This window comes from Pelophylax lessonae, assembly GCF_965119305.1.
Source record: "Pelophylax lessonae genome assembly, chromosome: 1".
Taxonomy (NCBI): Eukaryota; Metazoa; Chordata; class Amphibia; order Anura; family Ranidae; genus Pelophylax; species Pelophylax lessonae.
The window spans coordinates 802,155,203-802,177,727 of NC_138768.1; the positions used below are offsets into that span (position 1 = coordinate 802,155,203).

A 22,525-nucleotide genomic window follows, 5' to 3' on the forward strand; every position below is an offset into this window, starting at 1 on the left:
CAATTTATAAATATCTCAATGGGGATCTCCGCTTAGAAAAAAAGCTGTCCAGTTGAAGGGATTGCATGAGGACTCGAGGGCATACAATGCGATTATAAGCGTTTTAACCTCAGGCAACGTGGGGGGTTCTTTACTGTTAGGGCTACAAGATTGTGGAATTCTCTACCACAAGACGTGGTTTCTGTGGGTAGTATGGAGGCTTTCAAAAGACTATTAGACGTACATCTCAAGGATCAGAACATTCAGGGCTATGTGAGATGATTACAGCCACACACACCTACACAGGTTGAACTGGATGGACTATTGTCTTTATTCAACCTCATCTACTATGTAACTATGTATCTCAATTTTGCTTTATCTTCTTATGGGCCTATAAAGCCTTTCTACGAATCTTGCCTGGCTATATATATATATACTAAGGAGAAACACATATGAGGCCCAGAGTCAATCTTTCCCTCCAAGCTTTCCAGTGAAAGGCAGCCAAGGGACACTACTTACCAAATGATGGAGGGCCAGGTCACTGCACACACTGAGAAGATGGAATAACACTGAAAATCCCGTCAATTATTCATGCATTTATTCTAAATAGGTTTTTCTCTTCCTCCTCTTTTTCCTGGGGAGTATGTTCACCTCAGATTTGTTTTTGATTTAGACACAGCACTTTCTGGAGCTGCAGTGCTTGCTGTTAGAAGCTTATAAGGTCCGTTTGTTTAACCTTTGTTAACGGCAGCTTGACCTTGTCAGAAAGCACAAATCACTTGGAAACAATGTACTAGTGAGGAATTAGGGCTGGAGGGAAGTTCCAGCAACACTGTGGAATGAGAGCAGTGGAGGAGGTCATTGTGTTTGTGTTGAGAACAGAGAAATTAAGTTGTTTGATACACAGCATTAGGATGTCACCAGATTGCATGGACATTCACACTCTGATGTGTAATGTTTAGGACAAAAGCAATGACACTCTTAAATACTAAATCCATTGGAAACAGGTATTTCAGATTTGCGTGACTACATTTAAACTCTGATGTGGTTTTTAATCAAGTTCTTTTAGGAGTTCAGAGACAATTGAGTACTGTCCGTGATACTTTTTTTATTTGCACTAACATACAATTTTTCAGGACAAGCTTTCGGGGTATGTCCCCTTCATCAAGATCCAAGCAGTACTGATTCACAAAATGTTAGCAGAATGGTAAAAAAAAACACAAAATCTCTAAGCCAAAGGAAAAAAAAGGAGAAAACCAAACAAATTTAACTGGCATGGTAATAAAACTACAGAGTTGTATAAAGTACTGGAAACCCATACTTGAGTAAAAGTACAAGTACTCGATCAAAAAGTGACTTGAGTAGAAGTGGAAGTGCTCAATCAAAAAGTGACTTGAGTAGAAGTACTAAAGTATTCAACATTTTTTGTACTTAAGTATTGCAAGTAGTTTTTTTTTTTTTAATTTTGCTACTCAAGTACTGAAAGTAAAAGTACCAGTAGTTTTGAAAAAAAATTGCTATTCAAGTACTGAAAGTAAAAGTACAAGTACTGTGTTATGTAGTTATTAAAGAAAGAAGTCAAAAGTTTGAACATCATATTGTTTTTTATTATTTCAAATGCAGCTTTTCTTTATACATACAGTAGCATTTATTTTTGTATGCGCTGATAATACACATGTTTTGAGCTTCATGAAACCTGCCATCTACTGTTCTGGCAGTGGTAATTTTTATAATAGTAATGAGTAACTATGCAGTACAAAAAAAAATATCGGAGTAGAAGTATTGAAATCATTGAAAAAATGTAGTGAAGTAAAAATGAAAGTAGGAGAAAAAAATTATACTCCAGGAAAGTACAGATACCGCCTTTCGGTACTTAAGTACAGTAGTGATGTAGTTCTACTTAGTTACTATACATCTCTGTAAAACTAGCATATTTAGTAAGATAAGACAGAGGGAGAACTGAAGACGGGGGGAAGGTGGGGGGGGGGGGGAAGTCACAGAGGGGGTCGTCAAACTGTAGGATAATGAGCAAGGAAACCCATGTCTAAGTTTAAGCCGTTATGTTTAGTGTCAAAAAGAAGTATCGTTCTTGACCAATGTAGAATAGATGTCACCCCCAAACTCTTAGGCTGCTTAAAGCCAAAGGCTCCACCCCCATGCCATAAACCTTTCCCTTTACCTAAATAATTGAGACCACACCGTGCTTGGAGTTAATTGGCCACAGCAGCCATTTTATTAACCCTTTTACCTTAAAATTAACATAAGGAGAAAAAACATTCCTTACAAACATAAAACAATCAGTCATTAGGCCTGTTGGTCTTTGAGGCTCCTCCAAATAATTCCAAATCCTGCACTGCGGGACCTGTGCCCTGATAGGCCTCCAGCTGCGTCACCGGCTCGGAGACAAACCACTCCCCGCAGTGCCACCATTTTGAATTCCATTTAAACTGACATTAAATGGAATGCACCATAGGGACCCATACCAACGATGAGTCCCAACCATACCCTTATCCTAAACTGTTCACCTCCCCCGCCAGCAAAGACCAACAAAACGCCCAGCTGCCATGACAATATAAAATTCCCCCAGAAAGGACAGAAAGCACAAAAGACATGAATCAAAATCAACCATAACAGTCCCAGAAATTAGGGAGGGCGGGTGGGAAGCTTCTTCTTCCTTCGTCCGTTGAACTTCCACTGACCTCCAATCTGAGGGGCCACCCCTCCTAACTGTACCTCAACCCCTCCCAAACCTGATACACCAATCCCTGAATACCCCCCAACTCAAAACAATTTAATTTAACTCACACCTGCCCTGTCTCCCCTCTTCACATGGTCATGTCTGCCCTGCGCTATTTTTTTTTTTTTTTTCGCTTCGGGCCTTGCTTGACCAATGTAGAATAGATGTCACCCCCAAACTCTTAGGCTGCTTAAAGCCAAAGGCTCCACCCCCATGCCATAAACCTTTCCCTTTACCTAAATAATTGAGACCACACCGTGCTTGGAGTTAATTGGCCACAGCAGCCATTTTATTAACCCTTTTACCTTAAAATTAACATAAGGAGAAAAAACATTCCTTACAAACATAAAACAATCAGTCATTAGGCCTGTTGGTCTTTGAGGCTCCTCCAAATAATTCCAAATCCTGCACTGCGGGACCTGTGCCCTGATAGGCCTCCAGCCGCGTCACCGGCTCGGAGACAAACCACTCCCCGCAGTGCCACCATTTTGAATTCCATTTAAACTGACATTAAATGGAATGCACCATAGGGACCCATACCAACGATGAGTCCCAACCATACCCTTATCCTAAACTGTTCACCTCCCCCGCCAGCAAAGACCAACAAAACGCCACCAGCACCCAAGGGTGACACCTTACCCTTGCGTGCCCCTCCAAACCCTCAAGGCTCGCTGGATCCCATCCTGTAATCCCAGGGCCCATAAATCTATACCCACCGCATTGAGGTGGACTCCATCATCCCGCAGATACCGCCATGTGTCCACTTCCAACTCCAGGTGGCGAACCACCAACCCCCCATTCCGACACACAAAGCGCCCCACTTCCTTGTTCAACTTAATCCGAGCCCTATTAAGGCGCGCGACCGACCTGGCCATGCGCCAGGACGTGCGGGCCACCATATCCGACCAAACTACAAGCAGCGCCGGAAAAGCCGTGCGCAGCCGAAGGAAATCCAACTTTATGTCCCTGATCAAGGCCCGCGCGGACCTGGCCCCCAAATCGTTGCCCCCGGCATGCAGCACCAAAACATCTGGCTGCCTGTCCAACTGGGCGAAACGATGCACTTCGGGAAGGACCCTGCCCCAATTAAGCCCCGGCACCCCCAGCCACCTGACACAAGCCTCGTGCCGAGAAAAACCAAGTTGTCTACCATTAGGACGCACATCAGCTCTCCGGGCCCCCCAGAAAACATACGAGTGTCCCACGATCCAAACAAGGCAGGGTTCCAAACCTACAAGAAAAGGGGACAAAAGGAAAAGAAAACCAACCAATAATCAGATAACCAGCCGGGCCCACACCCCCCCAGCGACAAAACCACCCCCCGTACATACCCTACACCAACAGCTGTGGACGAACGTACAACAAGAACCTCCTAGACTCCCAGCGCCCAATGCGTTTGACCGCATCGTCATTCAATCCCCAGCGTGCAGCCTCAGTGGCCGCCCCGATCCGAAAGGAATGAGATGCAAACCTACTGGCATCCAAACCCAAAGAGCCCACACACCTTCTGAACACCGATACAAATTGAAAACGAGATAACGACGACCCGTCCGCATGCATTAAAAATGAACCGGGCCGCGAAGGGCGGATTGCCCAGTAATCCCGAACCGCCCCTACCGGGCACAGCGGTGAAGACGGCACCGCGAACAACCGGACACGGACCCCCTTGCCACTCTGGTCCGTTTTGGACCGTCGAAGGAGGATAGTAACCCCCTCCCGACCGACAGAGACATCCTGACCCAATAGGCCCCCCGGCACCGTCCGGGAGGAACTGACCAATTCCCCAATCCGGAAAGCCCCGAAAAAAGCGAGAGAAAAGGCCGCCTTAAACAACACCACCTCGTAACTCGAGGCGCAGTGCTCCCCCAATTGCCGGCAGACGTCCTGCAAAAGAGCGAAGGACACCGGGCGCCTAGTGTCCCTCCTCCGATAAGCCCTGGAATAGCCCCGTAACGCTTGTCTCACCACGAAGTCCTTCGTGTAATCCTGACAACCCAGAAATTTAAACAGAAAGGCCAAGCCGGACAACTTGCGAGCCACAGCGGAAGCCGACGCGCCCCTCTCAAAATGATCAGAGACAAAAGAAAGTAACACCCACCTGACCTCCGGACCCAGAGGATCCACCGATGCCACCCGCAACACCTCGAGCCACTCCAACCATACCTTGCAATAAGCCGACCACGTGGACTCGCTCACCGACTGCCTGATCCATCCAGCGAGGACCCCAAGGCAATCCCCCATAGCCACTCCGGACACGTGACTCCGCGTTGCTCCGCTGCCGGTGCCAACTCCCGGAACCTGTCCCACTGAAAACGAGACAGCGCGTCAGCAATATTATTCTTAACCCCCGGAATGTGCACAGCGTACAGGAAAACATTCAACCGTAGACACCGCAAAACCAAATACCTGAGGAGGCGCACCACCGGCTGAGACGAAGCCGACGCGCGGTTGATCACCTGAACCACCCCGAGATTGTCGCAATGGAGGCGAACCTTCAGGTTCCTGAACTCCGCCCCCCAAATCTCCAGGGCCACCACCACCGGGAACAGTTCCAGCAACACCAAGTTGCTGACCAGCCCCGCTACCTGCCATGCCCCCGGCCAAGGGGCGGCGCTCCACGCCCCCCGGTGAAAAGCCCCGTACCCCGCCGAACCAGCAGCATCGGTAAACAGTTCCAAATCAAAGTTGCTGATCGGCCCGGCCATCCACAAGGATCTACCATTGTATGTGGCCAAAAAACCGTGCCACAGACGCAAGTCATCCCTGTGTTCCCTGTTGAGCCTGACGAAGTGAGTGGGCAACTTCACCCCCGAAGTCGCCGCCGACAGCCGTCGGCAGAAAACCTGGCCCATGGGCATAATGCGGCAGGCAAAATTCAATTTACCCAGCAACGACTGCAAGCTGCGCAACTGAATCTTGCGCAAACCCAGCACCCCTTCAATTTCAGCTCTCAAAGCCCCCAATTTATCCTCCGGTAGGCGACACTCCATGGCCTCCGAATCCACGACAATGCCCAGGAAGCTGAGCACCGTGGTCGGGCCTTCCGTCTTGTCGGGGGCCAACGGAATGCCGAAGCTCCCGGCCACATGCTGCAACGTGGCAAGCAGGATCGCGCACCCGTTGGAAGCGGGCGGGCCCACACACAGAAAGTCGTCCAAATAGTGGATCACCGAATTCACACCGGAAACCTCCCGAACCACCCACTCCACAAAGGAACTGAAGGTCTCAAACAGCGCGCACGATATGGAGCAGCCCATAGGAAGGCAGCGATCCACATAATACGCCCCTTGCCACCGGCAGCCCAGCAATCGAAAACTGTCCGGGTGAACCGGGAGCAACCTGAACGCCGCCTCAATGTCCGATTTGGCCATCAAGGCCCCCCGCCCATAATGTCGCACCCAGGCCACCGCGGCGTCAAAGGAAATGTAAGACACCGTACAGGCCTCCGGGTCGATGGCGTCATTCACAGACCCACCCTTCGGGAAGGAGAGGTGGTGAATGAGGCGAAACTTGTTGGGTTCCTTCTTGGGAACCACCCCCAACGGCGAAACCACCAAGTCACGCACCGGCACCTCCGAGAACGGGCCCGCCATGCGACCGAGAGCCACTTCCTTGTGCAACTTATCCGACACCACCAAAGGGTGGCGCAATGCCGAACGCAAATTCCTCGCCACCGGCGGCACCGAGGCCAAAGAGCAAGGGATACGAAAACCCACCGCAAAACCCTCCCACAGAAGTCGAGCAGCCGCCCTATCGGGGTACCTATCTAGAAAAGGCCGCAGCCTTTCCACCCTCACCGGCGTCGTCCCCTTTGTGCGAAGGCTCTCCGGACCGCCCTTTTCCGGACTTAAAACACCGAGCCAAGGAATGGGAACCTCCGCAACCGGAGCATTCATGTTTGAAGCGACATGTGCCACCGAACTTACAGGAACCCTCATTAAATTGCCAGCAGAAACCCCTCCTCTTTGCGGCCGGCTGTCCCGGGGTCGCAGAACCACCGGCCCCCCCTGGAAAAAACTGATTCGGAGCCTTCGCAGACGACATGAGCCGCATCCACAGGCTGATGTCCTTGTGGTCCCACCGCAAGGACGGCCTAACCGCCTTCCGCTGCCGGAACTGTTCGTCGTACCGCAGCCAGGCCGACCCCCCGTAAACCCGATAGGCTTCCCCTACAGCGTCCATGTAGCAGAACAGGGCCGAGCAGTTTTCCGGCGCCTTTTCCCCTATGACGCCCGCCAGAATGGCAAAGGCCTGCAGCCAATTGGCGAAGGTCCGAGGGATAAGCCGATAGCGTCGCGCCTCCTCGTCCTCCTTCTTGCGCTCCTCCGGTTTAACCCTGTCCAGGTGAAACTTCTCGAGGGGCAACAGCGTGAAGATTTCCACGTACTCACCCTTCCAGATCTTCTCCCGGACTTCCTGCTTCAAATGTGCCCCCAACGGGCCCTCAAAACAAACATATACCTCACCTTTCGCTGAATCGTCCAGGCGAACAGCGTCCGCCTTCCCCTCCTTCGCCGTCCCTGTCTTGTCCTCCGTCGCCCCGGCCGTCACCGCCACCACTGCCGGAGCACCAACAACCTGGGGAGGGGCCCCAGCCCCCCCCGCAACTAGCCCCGTGGAAGACGGCCCCGCCAGCCCCGGGGCCCCCCCCCGGCTCCGTGCCCGAGCCCCCCGCCGGAGGCACCCAAGCCGCCGCTGGAGACAAGCGGCCCCCGTCCCCCGGGGGCAAACGCCCCAAGAGGTCCCGTAGACCCAGGAGGAAGCCCCTCAAACCCCCATTATCACCCCCTTCCGGGGTCCCCGCCCCCACTGGCCGGGACACCCCCACCCCCCGAGCCCCTCCAGCACTCCCACCCCCCACATCAAACAAGCCCCGCAACTCAGACAAAGCCAGAGAAGGAATTGTGACCTCACCTGTCTGCCCAGGGGGGGCGCCCCCAGCCGCCGATCCAGCCTCCCTCGTCGCCGACCGACCACCGACATCCTCTTCCACATCCGATCCGGACACTTCGCCTTCCGAACGATCGTCCCCGGGCACCGCCGACATCCGTCCACCAGGTGTCGCACTCCCGCCATCTGCAGAGCCGAGCGACAGGCGTCCACGCCCCCGTACTCCAGCTCCGCCCGACGGAGACCTCTGTGAACCAGCCGAACTTCCGATGACCCGGCCACGTGACTTGCCCCGCCGCGTCATCTCTCCGCGCCCAGCCGAGGCCGACTCCGAGTCCCGCCGATCACTGCTGCCACCGGCCGCCATGAAGCCGCTCCCACGCCGAGGCACCCCTCCGACCGGAGCATCGCCAGTAGGGGAGCCCGCCAGTCCAGTAGCACCCCGGCGAGAGGGACGGGGAGAGACCGAAGGCCGCCTCCCCCCACTACCCCCAGAGCTCCGTCCATGCAGAGGATTCCTCCCAGAGGCGCGCACGGCCGCAGCAGGAGTACGCTTAGCCGGCGGCCCTGAAGGGTCCCTGTCGGGGCTCCTAGGATGACGCTGAGCTCGAGGGGAAGGGTCCGGTGAAAAACGCTCCGGCGGCCGTGACCGCCGAGCCCGCGGGACCGCAAGCCCCTCCAAATCCTGTGCAGAGTCCTGAACCCCCATCAACGTGGAGACCTGGGACCGGAGCCACTCAGTCCCCTTCACCGCGGCAGCGGCCTTAATTTGCTCCAGCAAAACGTCCAAATCCGCCATCACAGACCAGGGAAGCTGAGGTGAGATGCTCTGCAGTGAAAAAGGTGGGTGACCAAGCTTCTTCTTCCTTCGTCCGTTGAACTTCCACTGACCTCCAATCTGAGGGGCCACCCCTCCTAACTGTACCTCAACCCCTCCCAAACCTGATACACCAATCCCTGAATACCCCCCAACTCAAAACAATTTAATTTAACTCACACCTGCCCTGTCTCCCCTCTTCACATGGTCATGTCTGCCCTGCGCTATTTTTTTTTTTTTTTTCGCTTCGGGCCTTGCTTAATTCAAGTTTTCCTTTCCTGCATGGTTCTGAAATTCCCTTTAAGAACTAAAACATTGAGGTCTTCTATAGTGTGGTCCGGTTGTGAAAAATGATGTCCCACAGGTTCAGTAAGTTTGGGTTACTTCATCACAAGCCCAGAGTGGCCTATAACATTAGATCATTTTTGGGCATGGTGCAAAAACCTGTTGGTTGAATCTCAGTGACTTGGCTTTTCATAGTGGTTTTTATTTCTTCCGCCTTCCATGAAGCATTAACTAAGGTGTCACTATTTAATAATAACCTGAAGATAGAAATATCCAGCACAGAGGACTAACATATATAATGTCCACAATAGCTTCCTACTCAACAAAATACTTAGTAGTGATAAATACATTATGGATTAATCTGTCTCCATACTTGACTGTAATTTTGCTGCACTGATACACGCACCAGTTCTTCTAAACACAAGAGTGCTGGTACGTCTGTGCTCATTGGCTGTAAACTACAGGTTCTTCTGTAAATCTTTAAAAGAAAGTTGTTTTTCTATAATCTTACATCCCCATTGCAATTTAGTTACAGGTGCCATAGTATTTTTTTCATGTTATGCAGAAATCATAATGTGACACCAGAGTTTGGTTTTTAATAGCTACAGACTCATGATTGGGATATCTTGCTTCTGGAGTCCCCAGTTGTTATAAGAAACTGGCATTTAATTTCGTTTGTTAACAACCACAAAGAACTGAAACACCAGTTTAGGGTAGACTTCACACACATTTTAGCATTACATAGGTAAATAGTAGTTAGGGTTGAATAAAGACATTAGTCCATCAAGTTAAACCTGTTTAGGTGTCTATGTGTCAGTGTCGATAAACATTTGCCATATTCCTGTATGTTGTGTTCTTTAAGATGCATGTTCAAGAGTCTTTTAAAAATGTCAATACTCCTCACTGACACCACCAATTGTGGAAGAGAGTTCCACATTCTTACTGCTCTGACAGTGAAAAATCCCCTGCACAGCTTAAGGTTAAACGGCTTTTCTTACAATCTCATTGTGTGGCTACGTGTCCTCTTACACTCCCTGAAACTGAATAGCTTTTTTCCTATGCTGGATTCACCATTGAGGTGTTTGTAAGTTGCTATTATGTCTCCTCTAGCGAAAATAAATTTAGTGCTTGAGGTCGCTCCTCAAATCCCCTCATTAGTTTTGTTTCCCTTCCTTGGACTCTCTCTAGCTCCAGCGCATCCCTTCTGAGGACTGGTGACCAGAACTAGACAGAATACTCCAGATGTGGCTGGACCAGAGTTTTAAAAGGGGCAGGATTATAATTTTATCTCTGGAGTATATCCCCTTATTTATGCATGCTAATATTCTGCCAGCTTTGGTAGCTGCAGCTTGACATTGCATGGTATTGCTCAGTCTTCCACTAGGACCCCCAGATCTTTCTCCATCCTTGATTCCCCAAGAAGTTCTCTCCCTCGTGAGTATTTTGAATTTATGTTTTTAGCCCCCAAGTGCAATACTTTACATTTCTCCAAACCTAATTTTCCACGTAGTTGCCACTCTATTATTTTATTCAGTTCTTTCTGTAAGATTTCTATATCCTGATGTGAAGTTATTGACCTACTTATTTTTGTGTCATCCGCAAAAACTGAGAATGAGCTATGTTTCCCATCCTCTATATCATTTATGAATAAAATAAACATAATTGGTCCCAAGACAGAACCTTGGGGTACCCCACTTACCACTCCAGACCATTCTGAGTACATGTCATTTATCACTACCCTTTGGATGCGCCTCTGTAACCAAAAAACAAACCTTATTTTCGATGCCTGCAGACTTCAGCCTCTAGATTAAGGGTTTTTGGGGAACTGTATCGAATGCTTCTGCAAAATCTAGATACACCAAATCCACAGGCCTTCCCCTATCTAGATTGCAGCTCACTTCCTCTTAGAATGTTAACAGATTGGTCTCGCTAGAACAGTTTTTATCAGCAAATTATTGGATATAGTCCCTTATTATCCCCTCCAATAATTTACCTACTATTGATGTTAGGCTGACTAGCCTGTAGTTTCCTGGAATATGTCTCTGCCCTTTTTTAAATATTGGCACGACAATGGCTTTTCTCCAATAAGCTGGTTGGTTCATTTTTCAAAATGGGATTTGGCTAATTTGACAAATTTGACAAAATTCCTATAAAACTTCTGCTCTATGTCTGTTTACCAAACAGGAATGGGTATATATTTAGAAATTTTAAGGTAGGTAACAAAGCATCAAGTAGAGTTTTGCAAGACAAAACAGTTTGGATTCCTCATTTATTGATCACGTAATCTACCCTGTCTACACTATGATCAATTCAGTCTTACTGATTTTTCTTCAAAAGGACCTTTGGGAAGGACTATTTTCTCAAACTCATTGCCAACATACCTCATCCCAACTCAAGCTTTATGACACACTTTTTATAGCCATTAGGCAAACCATTTTTCAGGCATTGAAGTCCCAATACCTTAATTTTATGTAGGTTAAGTCTCTGGTACAGGGTACATTTATCAATGAAAAATTAACCACAATACTGGAAGACATCCAGAACAAATTTCTCTCAATCTGGCAAAAATGTAATTAATTATTCTTCCCCTCACATCAAACCTCATGTCTCCTTTAACTTTGAGATTTAAAGGCAACTAGATTAAGCTTTTACCTATCACAACTATCCTAGCAGCCTGTAAATAACCTTTACCTCTCCTTCCCTTTATCATTTTTCTCCCATTATCTCTTCCATCCCTCCTACGCCTTATCTTCAATTATTTCCCTTTTTTACAAACCTTACCTTTTATTATTGTCCTGTCCCTTCTAATTCTATTTTCCCTTCTTTTCTTCTTTACCTGTCCTTTCTTATTCTATTGTTCTTCCCTTTTTTCTCCTTTTCTTGAATTATCTTGTCTTCCTTTATTATGTCTTGTTCCCATAGCCCTGTTGCTCCAAGTCATGCAGGTAGAGCCTTCCTTTTTCCTTTACATACTGTTTCATATCGGCTCATTGGCTATTATCATATGTACTGTATCAGTGGAAGGTCTTTTGTGCTCACGAGTATGCCTGTAGAATAACTAAGCAATTGATACCTTGTTCTATTAATGATTTACTATACCATGATTGATTATTGTACATTTTGTGTGCATGTTACTCAATCTGTCATTTTTACCCTGCAGGCACTCTGGTTTGAGAGACTGCAATTACAGCTGTAAATATTGAACTCATACTGTATATTCATACTGGAATTTCAATAAAAATGTTTAGTAACAAAAAAATCTGGAAAAAAGTATAATTCATAGTTTATTACAAGGTAAATGCTGCTGAGCTAATTCTTTAAAAACATGAGCACTGTCTAAATGCTGGGAAATCCCCAGCTGTCCCCATGTTAGGAGATCTTCAGCGCCTGCACTCATATAACTTTATAAAGAGTTCCTACATAGTGATCCTAAGTGCAATTATAATCAGTTAAAAGCCAATTTGTACTGGTATAATGTAGGTCAGGTAGGTGACACATCCTCCATGTTGGGCGCCAAGTGAGGGTCACATAGGAGGCCTGCCCCCGGGTGGGTTCTTTATGCTATGCCAGGCAATGAACAGGATCACTAGTCCTAGCCTGTTTTAGTGATGTTTCAGGGACCCCAATGTGCTATTTTAGATCATGGTTTCTTGAGTCACCAGGACTCCACATGGACCCCTTGAGTAGCTTCAGCCCAGGCTTTGAGCAGTGGAAACAACTTTACTGAACATTTGGCAGAACATGTACAATATTCGGCAATGTCCTTTCCTTAACTAAACCTAACTGTGGCTTCCCCAGGCTACCTGTACGGGTGTAGCATCTCCAGGAAGCGTCCAAACTGGAGATAACTCAGGCAAAGGAGTTAATGTCCTTGGAAGCATTCCGATGGATCAGTGTTCCAAGATATCCAGCAAGCTTCTTACTGAATAGTTCTGAGTTTCTGTACATGCATCCATAGCCCATTCTAGGTCCCCCGACTTGTTATAGGTTCCCCCTACCTAGGATCTGGGCTTCTTCCCTTTATATCAAACAGGAGGGAGGCTGAACCCTGAAGGAAAACCCGCAAACACAAAGGAAATGGTGGCATAAGCATTGCCCCTTCCCTCCCAACCTGGGCAGCTGGATCAACTGACTAAACAAAAGTAAGCAATCTGCCTGCAATGATTTCAGCAGAGAGAATCCTGATCGGTTATTTTTTTGGGGTACTACACTTACAAATTAGGAATAAGTATTCTATATTGATTAATACCATTGGTATTTGCTATTACCATGCTCCCATACTCCCCTCCAGGACTTTTCCAGAGCCTCTTTAATCCTATGGAACTTCCTACCCCAATCTGTTCGATTATCTTCTACTTTATTAGCTTTTGGACGATCCCTGAAAACCCTCCTCTTCAGAGAAACCTATCCTTCCCACACCTAACAACTATACTTCCAATTTCTCCATCAGCTCATCCCCCACAGTTATTGCCTTTTGTTTCACTTGACCCTCCCTTCTAGATTGTAAGCTCAAACGAGCAGGGCCCTCTAATTCCTCCTGTATTGAATTGTATTGTAACTGTATTGTCTTCCCTCATGTTATAAAGCGCTGCGTAAACTGTTGGTGCTATATAAATCCCGTATAGTAATAATAATATTAATATTAAACATCCATATAGAAACCTAATAAACTGAGGCCTCAGGTTTAGATAAGACAAGGACATTTTGCAAGGTACAATTTTTTTGCATTCTATTGATGTCACTAGCTCTAGAGCTAAAGACCAAGCTAATACTTCACAGCATCTGTAGGTTGGTATCTATTTTTACAATTTTCTGTGAATCACCCTCTGTATATAGCTGTGCCACATCAAATACTTTTGGACACTTAAACTCTCAGTAGGCTATATCATTTGGAAGTTTTTTTCAATCAAATGTGTCAGCTGTGAAATAATAATGACTAACGAAAGGGACATTTGAAATCTGATGCCATAACAATGGTGCTAAGCTTGGACGGCAGGGGGCAAATGGCACGCCAGGCTTCGAGGCCAGCAAACATTTAAATATTTATCTTATATCATCTAGGACCAAGTCAATTGTTTAATTAGGTGATAATAGGAAAAATTCTCAGACTCTCACATTCTAGCAGCCCTTGAGGACCCAGAAATGTGCTTTGAGCAAGGAAGGAGCATACACAAGGTGTAAAGGTTAAAGTAACAGAAAGGGAGAAAATGTGTTTTTGTCTTTTGTCACTTTAACCCCTCTATATATTTTTTGGGATTCAGGTTTCAGTTGAACATTTCGTGAGTCGTACTTCAAAATATGAGACAGAATGAAAGGGCTTCACAAAGTTTGACTTTGACTACAGTTGACTGTAAAAAAAAAGAGGTGAAGGTGTGAAGTCATATTATATTAATGTAAAGCACAAACAAGCTCATATGTGTAAATTGTAGGATATCGTTATTCCCTGTATAGCATTGAAGTCCAAAGCCATTCATAGACAACTGGACATAAAGAAACTTTCTGCGTGCCAATGAAGGTCTTGACATGCCCAAAGCAAATAAACACATGCATGTATCCTGTGGGTGTTAATATCTATGCACACTGCAGACACTCCAGGCAGCTCTCTTATCTGATATAGGCTATAGTCTAGAACATATGTGTCAAAGACAAGGCCTGTAGGCCAAATCCAGGCCTTCCTGGTTAATTCATGTGGCTCTCACACCCAGGGAGAGGGGGGGGGGGGGGGGAGTGAGATATGAACAGCCTGTAAAAGATAGTTGAATCCTTTACACTGTGTATAGCACACCCCTAAACCCTGCACTCTGTATGTAGCACCCTCCTTAACACTGCACTCTGTACAAAGCGCACCCCTGAACTCTCTAAGTAGCGCACGTCTGAACTCTGCACTCTGTACGTAGCACACTCCTTAACACTTCACTCTGTACACAGCACACCCCTGAACTCTGTACCTAGCGCACCCCTGAACTCTGTACCTAGCGCACCCCTGAACTCTGTACCTAGCGCACCTCTGAACTCTGCACTCTGTACGTAGCGCACTCCTTAACACTGCACTCTGTACACAGCGCACCCCTGAACTCTGTACCTAGCGCACCTCTAAACTCTGCACTCTGTACGTAGCGCACTCCTTAACACTGCACTCTTTACAAAGCGCACCCCTGAACTCTGTACCTAGCGCACCTCTGAACTCTGCACGTAGCGCACTCCTTAACACTGCACTCTTTACAAAGCGCACCCCTAAACTCTGTACCTAGCGCACCTCTGAACTCTGCACTCTGTACGTAGCGCACTCCTTAACACTTCACTCTGTACACAGCGCACCCCTGAACTCTGTACCTAGCACACCTCTGAACTCTGCACTCTGTACGTAGCGCACTCCTTAACACTGCACTCTTTACAAAGCGCACCCCTGAACTCTGTACCTAGCGCACCTCTGAACTCTGCACATAGCGCACTCCTTAACACTGCACTCTTTACAAAACGCACCCCTGAACTCTGTACCTAGCGCACCTCTGCACTCTGTACGTAGCGCACTCCTTAACACTGCACTCTGTAAACAGAGCACCCCTGAACTTTGTACACAGTGCATCCCTAAACTCCACACATAACACACTCCTGAAACTTATTGCCCTTTTATTTTAAGATCCTCCCACAATCTGGCCACACCCACCGCTCAATGCGGTTCGGTAAGGGGATGTGGTTAGTTCCTGCACCTATTCTCTGAGAACAAAAGGCTCTGCAAAAATGTATATAAACTTACAGATATAACCCGCCTTTTGATGACAACTATAATGCTGATGCAGCCCACAATGAAATGAGTTTGATGCCCCTGCACTAGAAGTTTCCTACCTAAAGCCTTTTCCTAGAGAGAGCTCTGTTGAGGGCTATGGCTTCCCAAAAACCCCCTTGATTCTCTCCTTATCATGATAATTTCTGCAGACACCTACAATGGTTTTTAGGTACAATAAAGTAAGCTTGTGTCTGTACATTAAGCCCCCATTCACACTGGGGCGACGCTACTTCGCACCGCGACCTCCGAGGTCGCGGTGCGAGCAGCGCGCCGCTACCTCGGAGCGGCCGCCACGGACTTCGTAACATTGAAGTCTATGGCGGTCGCCTCCTGGTGGCCCCAAAGAAGCTCCGGACCCTTTTTCTGAGTCGGAGCGACTTGTGTCGCTCCTATCAGAACGGGTCCGCAGCTTCCCTATGGGAGGCGACCTGCGGCGACCTGTGAGGCGACCAGGTCGCCTCACAGGTCGCCCCAGTGTGAACGGGGGCTAAAAGAGATATGACTCTGCCATTGTTTTCTTATTTTCAAATTGCTGTTTTCCTGGCTTTTTTCTGGCTTTATTATTTGAAAACTCCTCTAATACAGTATCCCACAAAAGTGAGTACACCCCTCACATTTTTGTAAATATTTTATTATATCTTTTCATGTGACAACACTGAAGAAATGACACTTTGCTACAATGTAAAGTAGTGAGTGTACAGCTTGTATAACAGTGTAAATTTGCTGTCCCCTCAAAATAACTCAACAAGTTAAAGTGAGTACAAGTGAGTACAATAATAACATATTTACAAAAATGTGAGGGGTGTACTCACTTTTCTGAGATACTGTAAGTGTTTATATAATAAGAATATATTTGTCATTTGTATCTCCCCGCTTCCCTCCTCCCCTTGATACTCCTCTCTTATTTTTGTTTTTTTTCTTTGTTTTTTTTATTTACTAAATTTTGTTTTTATTGTTTTTTCGGATTTCACGAATGTGCATTGAGAGTCGGTTCACATAGGTGTGACCCGACTTGCCGGGGCGACCTGTGAAGTCGCGGTGCGCAGCTCGCACCGCGACCTCGGAGCGGCATGCACAGACGTCATATCATTGAAGTCAATGCAGGTCGCTCCAGGTCGCCCCAAAGTAGTACAGGACCCTTTTTCTAAGTCGGAGCGACTTGCGTCGCTCCTATTAGAACGGGTCCTGTGCTAATCTATGGCAGGCGACCCACGGCGACTTGTCAGGCGACCAGGTCGCCTGACAAGTCGCCCCAGTGTGAACCGGCTCTCAGTGTTACTGATTACAATACCTGATGTCCGATATTGTTGTATCTTCTATGAAAAACTTCAATAAATCATATGGTATAAAAGAAAAAGTACTGGAGGCTACCAGAGCGGCTGTGATGGTGTTGCTATTCCAGGCTAGGAAGGTAATTCTACAACACTGGAGATCTATAGATACAGTGTAGGAATGGGTTTACCATATGAATACTATCCTAAGATTATGGCGCTTTTCCACTGCATGGAACCAAACGGTTTGGTTCCCTTTTATGCTTTTCCACTGCATGGTACTGCATGGTACGGTGTTGGAACGGTTCGGTACGGTACGGTACAGTGGCTCTTTTCCACTTCATGGAACCGAGCAGTACGGCTCGTTTAAACAGTACCATCTCGGTTGTGGTTCCAAGAGGGCCGTACCGGTACTGTATCCCACAATCCTTTGCATGCAGCCTTGACTGTTTGTCACTACTAGCCACTGATTGGTCAGAGAATCGTTGTTATCCCACCCACTTACTATTAGTGGAAAAGCAAACTGTACCAAACCGTACCGAACTGTTCCAACACCGTACCATGCAGTACCATGCAGTGGAAAACCAAACCGAGCCAAGCAGGGCTGAGTGGAGCCGAGCCGGTACTTGCAGTGGAAAAGTGCCATTAGAGTGATATATTTTTCAGCACAGAGGTTGATGCCCGGTGTATTTGCACTTTGGGTTTAAAGCGGAAGTAAACTCTCTCACTCAACATTATTTATTTTTAATCCTATTGCTGCTAGCATTAGTAAATACTGTAGATAGAAAGGTATATTATATTTACTTGTTGTAAACTTTTTTTAAGTTTCTTCAGTTGCTCCCTGGTTTCTGGCCTAAGTCAGAACAATATCATCAGTCTTCATATCAGGAGTCTTCATAGGCATTGTTTTTTTTGTTTTCATCTGGTGGAGGGGAGGAGGAGTTTTCTCACCTAAGCACACCCTTCTGCCTGCATGCCTGAGCTAAGGGCAGATGTATTCCAGGAAGAAAATGCTACATGAATCCTCTGCCCTTACTCAAGATAGCTGTGGCTACGAATTCAAGGGGGTTGATTTTCAAGGTGGTTTCTCAACAAAATAAAGCATGGAGACATGGACGGATGGGCAAGTTTGCTTTGAATATTAAAAAAGAATGAAGTAGTGTTTTCCATTTGTGATGCTCAGATACAGTTTATTTATGCTTTAATATCAAGTAGACTTTTTGAGTACATGTTTGTAAAAGATGTCATCTTTTTTATTATACTAAGGGGAGGATTGGACTATTATATTCTCTACTTCGGGGCGTTCTGAGGGAGCTATAAGAGGGCAAGCTTGGCACTACCGCAAATGAGTAGGCATTTATTGTTAATACACATACTGTACTATGCAATGGTACTGTGCTATGCATCTCCTGACATTGTGTGATGATGTGAAACCCCTGTCATGGTTCGTTTTGTAATAAGTCTCTGTTGGATGGACCTTGTTTTACCTAATAAAGTCTTCCTTGATTAAAAAAAAAAAAAAAAAAGAACTACTAAATCCATTGGATCAGCATAGTAGCCAACTAATATTTTCATAAATGTAGTATAGCAATGGTAACTTCCAAATTTCCTTATATAGATTTTTTTACTTTAAAGGTATCTACCAAAAGTAATAATGCAGCTATGGTTGAAAACTGGATTTTTGTACCTCTTAGGGACTCTGGGGCTAAATCTCCCAGATGGAGATCTCAGCTCAGCCTCACCACTCTAGGAAGGCTTACTGCTCTTTATATATAAATGGTTCAGACATTTATCCTCTGGATTCTAATGTCTCTCAGGGCCTTTGTAGCTAGTTCTCTCAGGTCTGTCGTACGTTTGTGCAAAGACTTACTTCTCTGAATATAGTAGGGCGAATTTTGGTGCTGCCGCTGCAATCTCCGTAATACAGAAATTTGGCAGAGAGATTGAGATGCCCTTGTTTTGATTGTGATAGGTAGACAAAGTCTCAAGTCTTACTTCTTAAGTCTAGGGAAGAAAGGTTTTGGTAGGTGTGAAATGACAAATATGACATGATATGTGTAGCAATATTTTTTTTTCTTTATGACTTATTTCCAACATTACTAATCACTTAAGCCTAGTACACACGGGGCGAATGTTGGCCAGTTCAATAGAAACCCCACCAATATTCGACACGTGTGTATGGCAGACGGTCCAAAAGAAGCTGGGCATTGGGCTGTTTGGCTTCTGTCGAAGGCTCATGACTAAAAAGGTCTGCTGACCAGCTCCCGATCAGCTCTCTCAGCCAATGGCTGAGAGCGCTGACCTGAGTGTTCAGGCTGGGGGGGGGGCGTCCCTATGTCAGCACACAATAGAACAGCAGGGGAAATCACTGTACTAACATCGGATTGTTAGTACAGCAGCTCCGATCTGAGCTGCCAGTTTTCTTTTCGCTCAACCCAGCAAAAAAAAAAAAACCTATTGTTTGTACGAGGCTTAGTCTGAGGCCAACAATATCCCTGTTTAGCAGGCCATACACTTTAAATATTGTTCATAAATATTTAATTTTAGAATGTTCTTTGCTTTTTGTAGTTGTAATGGGGCCAAATCGTCGTATAAAACTTCTAACAGTGTATGTGGTTTTCCTTCAGGAAAGTCCATTCAATCCAAAACTGAATGTTAAAAGTATTGATCGACCAATATCGTTTTTTTAACGCCGATACCGATATTTTGGTCATCGGATATCGGTATCGGCCAATATTGGCCGATATTTTCGAACATTAAAAATATATATTTTTTTAATGTCTACAGGTACTGTGGTGGAGGGATCTGGGGGTCTAAAAGACCCCAAACCCCTCCTCTGCACTTAAAAGCATTCAAAACGTCAAGTTTGGCTGTTTTGAATGCTGTAAGTTTTTTGAATTCGGAGCCGCCAGTACCCGGAAGTGATGTAATTTCATGACATCACTTCCAGGTACTCGGCGCCGTCGAATTAAAAAAGATGAAGACCTGGTCAGAGCCGAATGCGGTGTCTTCTCTTCGGCGACCCTGCAGGTAAGATGTCCAGGTCTACGGTTGGGATGGGAGCCGCGGAAGGCAGCGGTGGGGGGGGGGGGATGTCCTCTCCGGCTCCTTGGAATGACAGCCAAGTGGCTTCTCAGCCGCATCGGTTGTCATTACAAGACAGCCGACCGTCGGCTATGGACACCGGTAGCGGGGTGATGCCTCTAGCTGCAGGCATCACTCCGGTACAAGCACATTCCCGAAATATCGGCAATATCGGTGTTGCCGATAATCGGTCGATCACTAGTTAAAAGCAAATGAAAATTCCTTTTAAATTATATTCATCACCTACAAACTTTTTTAAAAAAAATCTTCTAATGTATGGCTAGCAGTAGCCCAGTGTTCTACAAAGAAGTTTTTGAAGTGTTGAAGTGGCTCTGGATATAATAACATTACACATAGAAAGCAATACATGCTTTTTAGAAGTTTATCTGGCAACATTGATTTCTACAGTTGACTTTCATTGATAACACTTTTGTTCCTTAGGGTGCTGTTCCACCATAGAGGTACACAGTTTTGTGTGTGTTCTCCTGCACAAATCCACATCACCCAAGAGGATGCGGGGAGTCTCCATGGTTCATCTTGCTACAGTGAAATGCTGAGCACTGCCCAGGGACGAAGGAAACTATGGGGGAGATTTACTATAGCTGGAGCACAATTTTATGCAGCATTTTACATATATATATTATACGCTCACAGCAGTCTCTGCCCTCAAGGAGCTTACATTCTAAGGTCCCTAACTCACATTCAAACATACACATACTAGGGCCAATTTAGACAGGAGCCAATTAACCGACCAGCATGTCTTTGGAGTTTAGGAGGAAACCAAGACCACCAGGAGGAAACACACGAAGGCACAAGGAGGACATGCAGAGGCCAAAATAGCCAAAATGTTTATTTTTAGTTTTAGTTCTTTTTAGTTTTGGGCAGAGTAAGGAAAGGTAAAGGATATATTTTTGCTGCCTGTGTTATTTGTGAGATTTTGCTTCATTTTCTGTTCTTGGGACACAACAGAAGTTAGAAGGGCATTTGGACTTAGGGAAAATTCCCTCCACCTCTTGTTCTTGAGGGCAGAATATAGAATATTTGACACAGTCCTGACCTCAGTATCTGAGGAAAGGGATTTAGGAGTAATTATTTCAGAAGACTTAAAGGTGGGAAGACAATGTAATAGAGCAGCACGAAATGCCAGCAGAATGCTTGGATGTATAGGGAGAGGTATAAGCAGTAGAAAGAGAGAAGTGCTTATGCCGCTGTACAGAACACTGGTGAGACCTCACTTGGAGTATTGTGCGCAGTACTGGAGGCCATATCTCCAGAAGGATATAGATACTCTAGAGAGAGTTCAGAGAAGAGCTACTAAACTAGTACATGGATTGCAGGAAAAAACTTACCAGGAAAGGTTAAAGGACCTTAACATGTATAGCTTGAAAGAAAGAAGAGACAGAGGGGATATGATAGAAACTTTTAAATACATAAAGGGAATCAACTCGGTAAAGGAGGAGAGCATATTTAAAAGAAGAAAAACTACCACAAGAGGACACAGTTTTAAATTAGAGGGGCAAAGGTTTAAAAGTAATATGAGGAAGTATTACTTTACTGAGAGAGTAGTGGATGCATGGAATAACCTTCCTGCAGAAGTGGTAGCTGCAAATACAGTGAAGGAGTTTAAGCATGCATGGGATAGGCATAAGGCTATCCTTCATATAAGATAGGGCCAGGGACTATTCATAGGATTCAGATATATTGGGCAGACTAGATGGGCCAAATGGTTCTTATCTGTCGACACATTCTATGTTTCTATGTTTCAATTTAAACTTGTCAGGGGTTCTGAAAATCAGAAAACTTTGCCAGGGAGCTGAATTTCTTTATTGTTCAGATTTTGGCGATTGCCAAATCTTTGAATTATTCGACTTGAGGGTTCAAAGTCACATTACAAGTCGCGCCCCATTAACGGCAATAGAACCATTCTAATTGGTGCAAATCAAGGCACTCTGCACTACTTTGGTATGACTTGCATTGACTTCTGTTCAAGAAGTCGTATGCAAGCTGCGATGAAGTCGCACAGGGATGGCGGATTCAAAGGCGCACAACCGATGAACACAAGGACACATCAATGCTTTTGTGTAGTAATTCTGCATGGTATGGGCCTGATAACACTTGTCCGTTTTCCTAAAGTAAAAGGCAAACATTTCACTGCATGAAAATGTATTTTTAAATAGGATCCCCAAGGAATATCAGGACAATAGGAAGGTAGTGCAATGTCCCCCTGCATATGCTTCATCCTGCACATATGTGCCATGGCCCAATAAATTATTATAGGGAGAGAGAAGTAGTCTACTGGGCTGATGGAGACCATTAAGAGTACGTCTCCGCATATGAAAGAATGGGGCTGAGGTGCAGGATGAAGAAACTCTGGCAGAAGAAAGGCTGTGTTCAGGCAACTCCACACTGGAATGAGAACAGAGATAAGTATTGGATCAGGTGGGTTGCACTAATGAGGACAAGTCTCAATAGACAACTTGTACCAAGGGTACAGTTGTCTTTTAAACCATGTAATTAAAAGTTAACTATCCGGTAGGTGCCACCTAAAGGACACTCCACTGTCCCCCAATATACTGTACAGTGTCCCCCAAACTGTAAGTCTGCATGAAATGGTATGCATATTTCTTACCCCTGCACATACTGCTGTGTTGTGGCCCAACTAATTATTACGGAGA

The 22,525-nt window shown here is 46.0% G+C and overlaps 1 protein-coding gene across 1 annotated transcript in view; it reads right to left on the minus strand.

Annotated features, from left to right (window-relative positions):
- Positions 1-3,351: 3,351 nt before the first annotated feature.
- Positions 3,352-22,525, minus strand: part of LOC309547212 (uncharacterized protein) — a gene marked incomplete at both ends in the record, with an annotated part of 71,659 nt that continues 52,485 nt past the window's right edge. The window contains one exon of the mRNA XM_082247016.1: positions 3,352-3,947. Within this exon, the coding sequence (XP_082103142.1) occupies positions 3,352-3,947 (596 nt within the window). The remainder of the gene's footprint in view (positions 3,948-22,525) is intronic.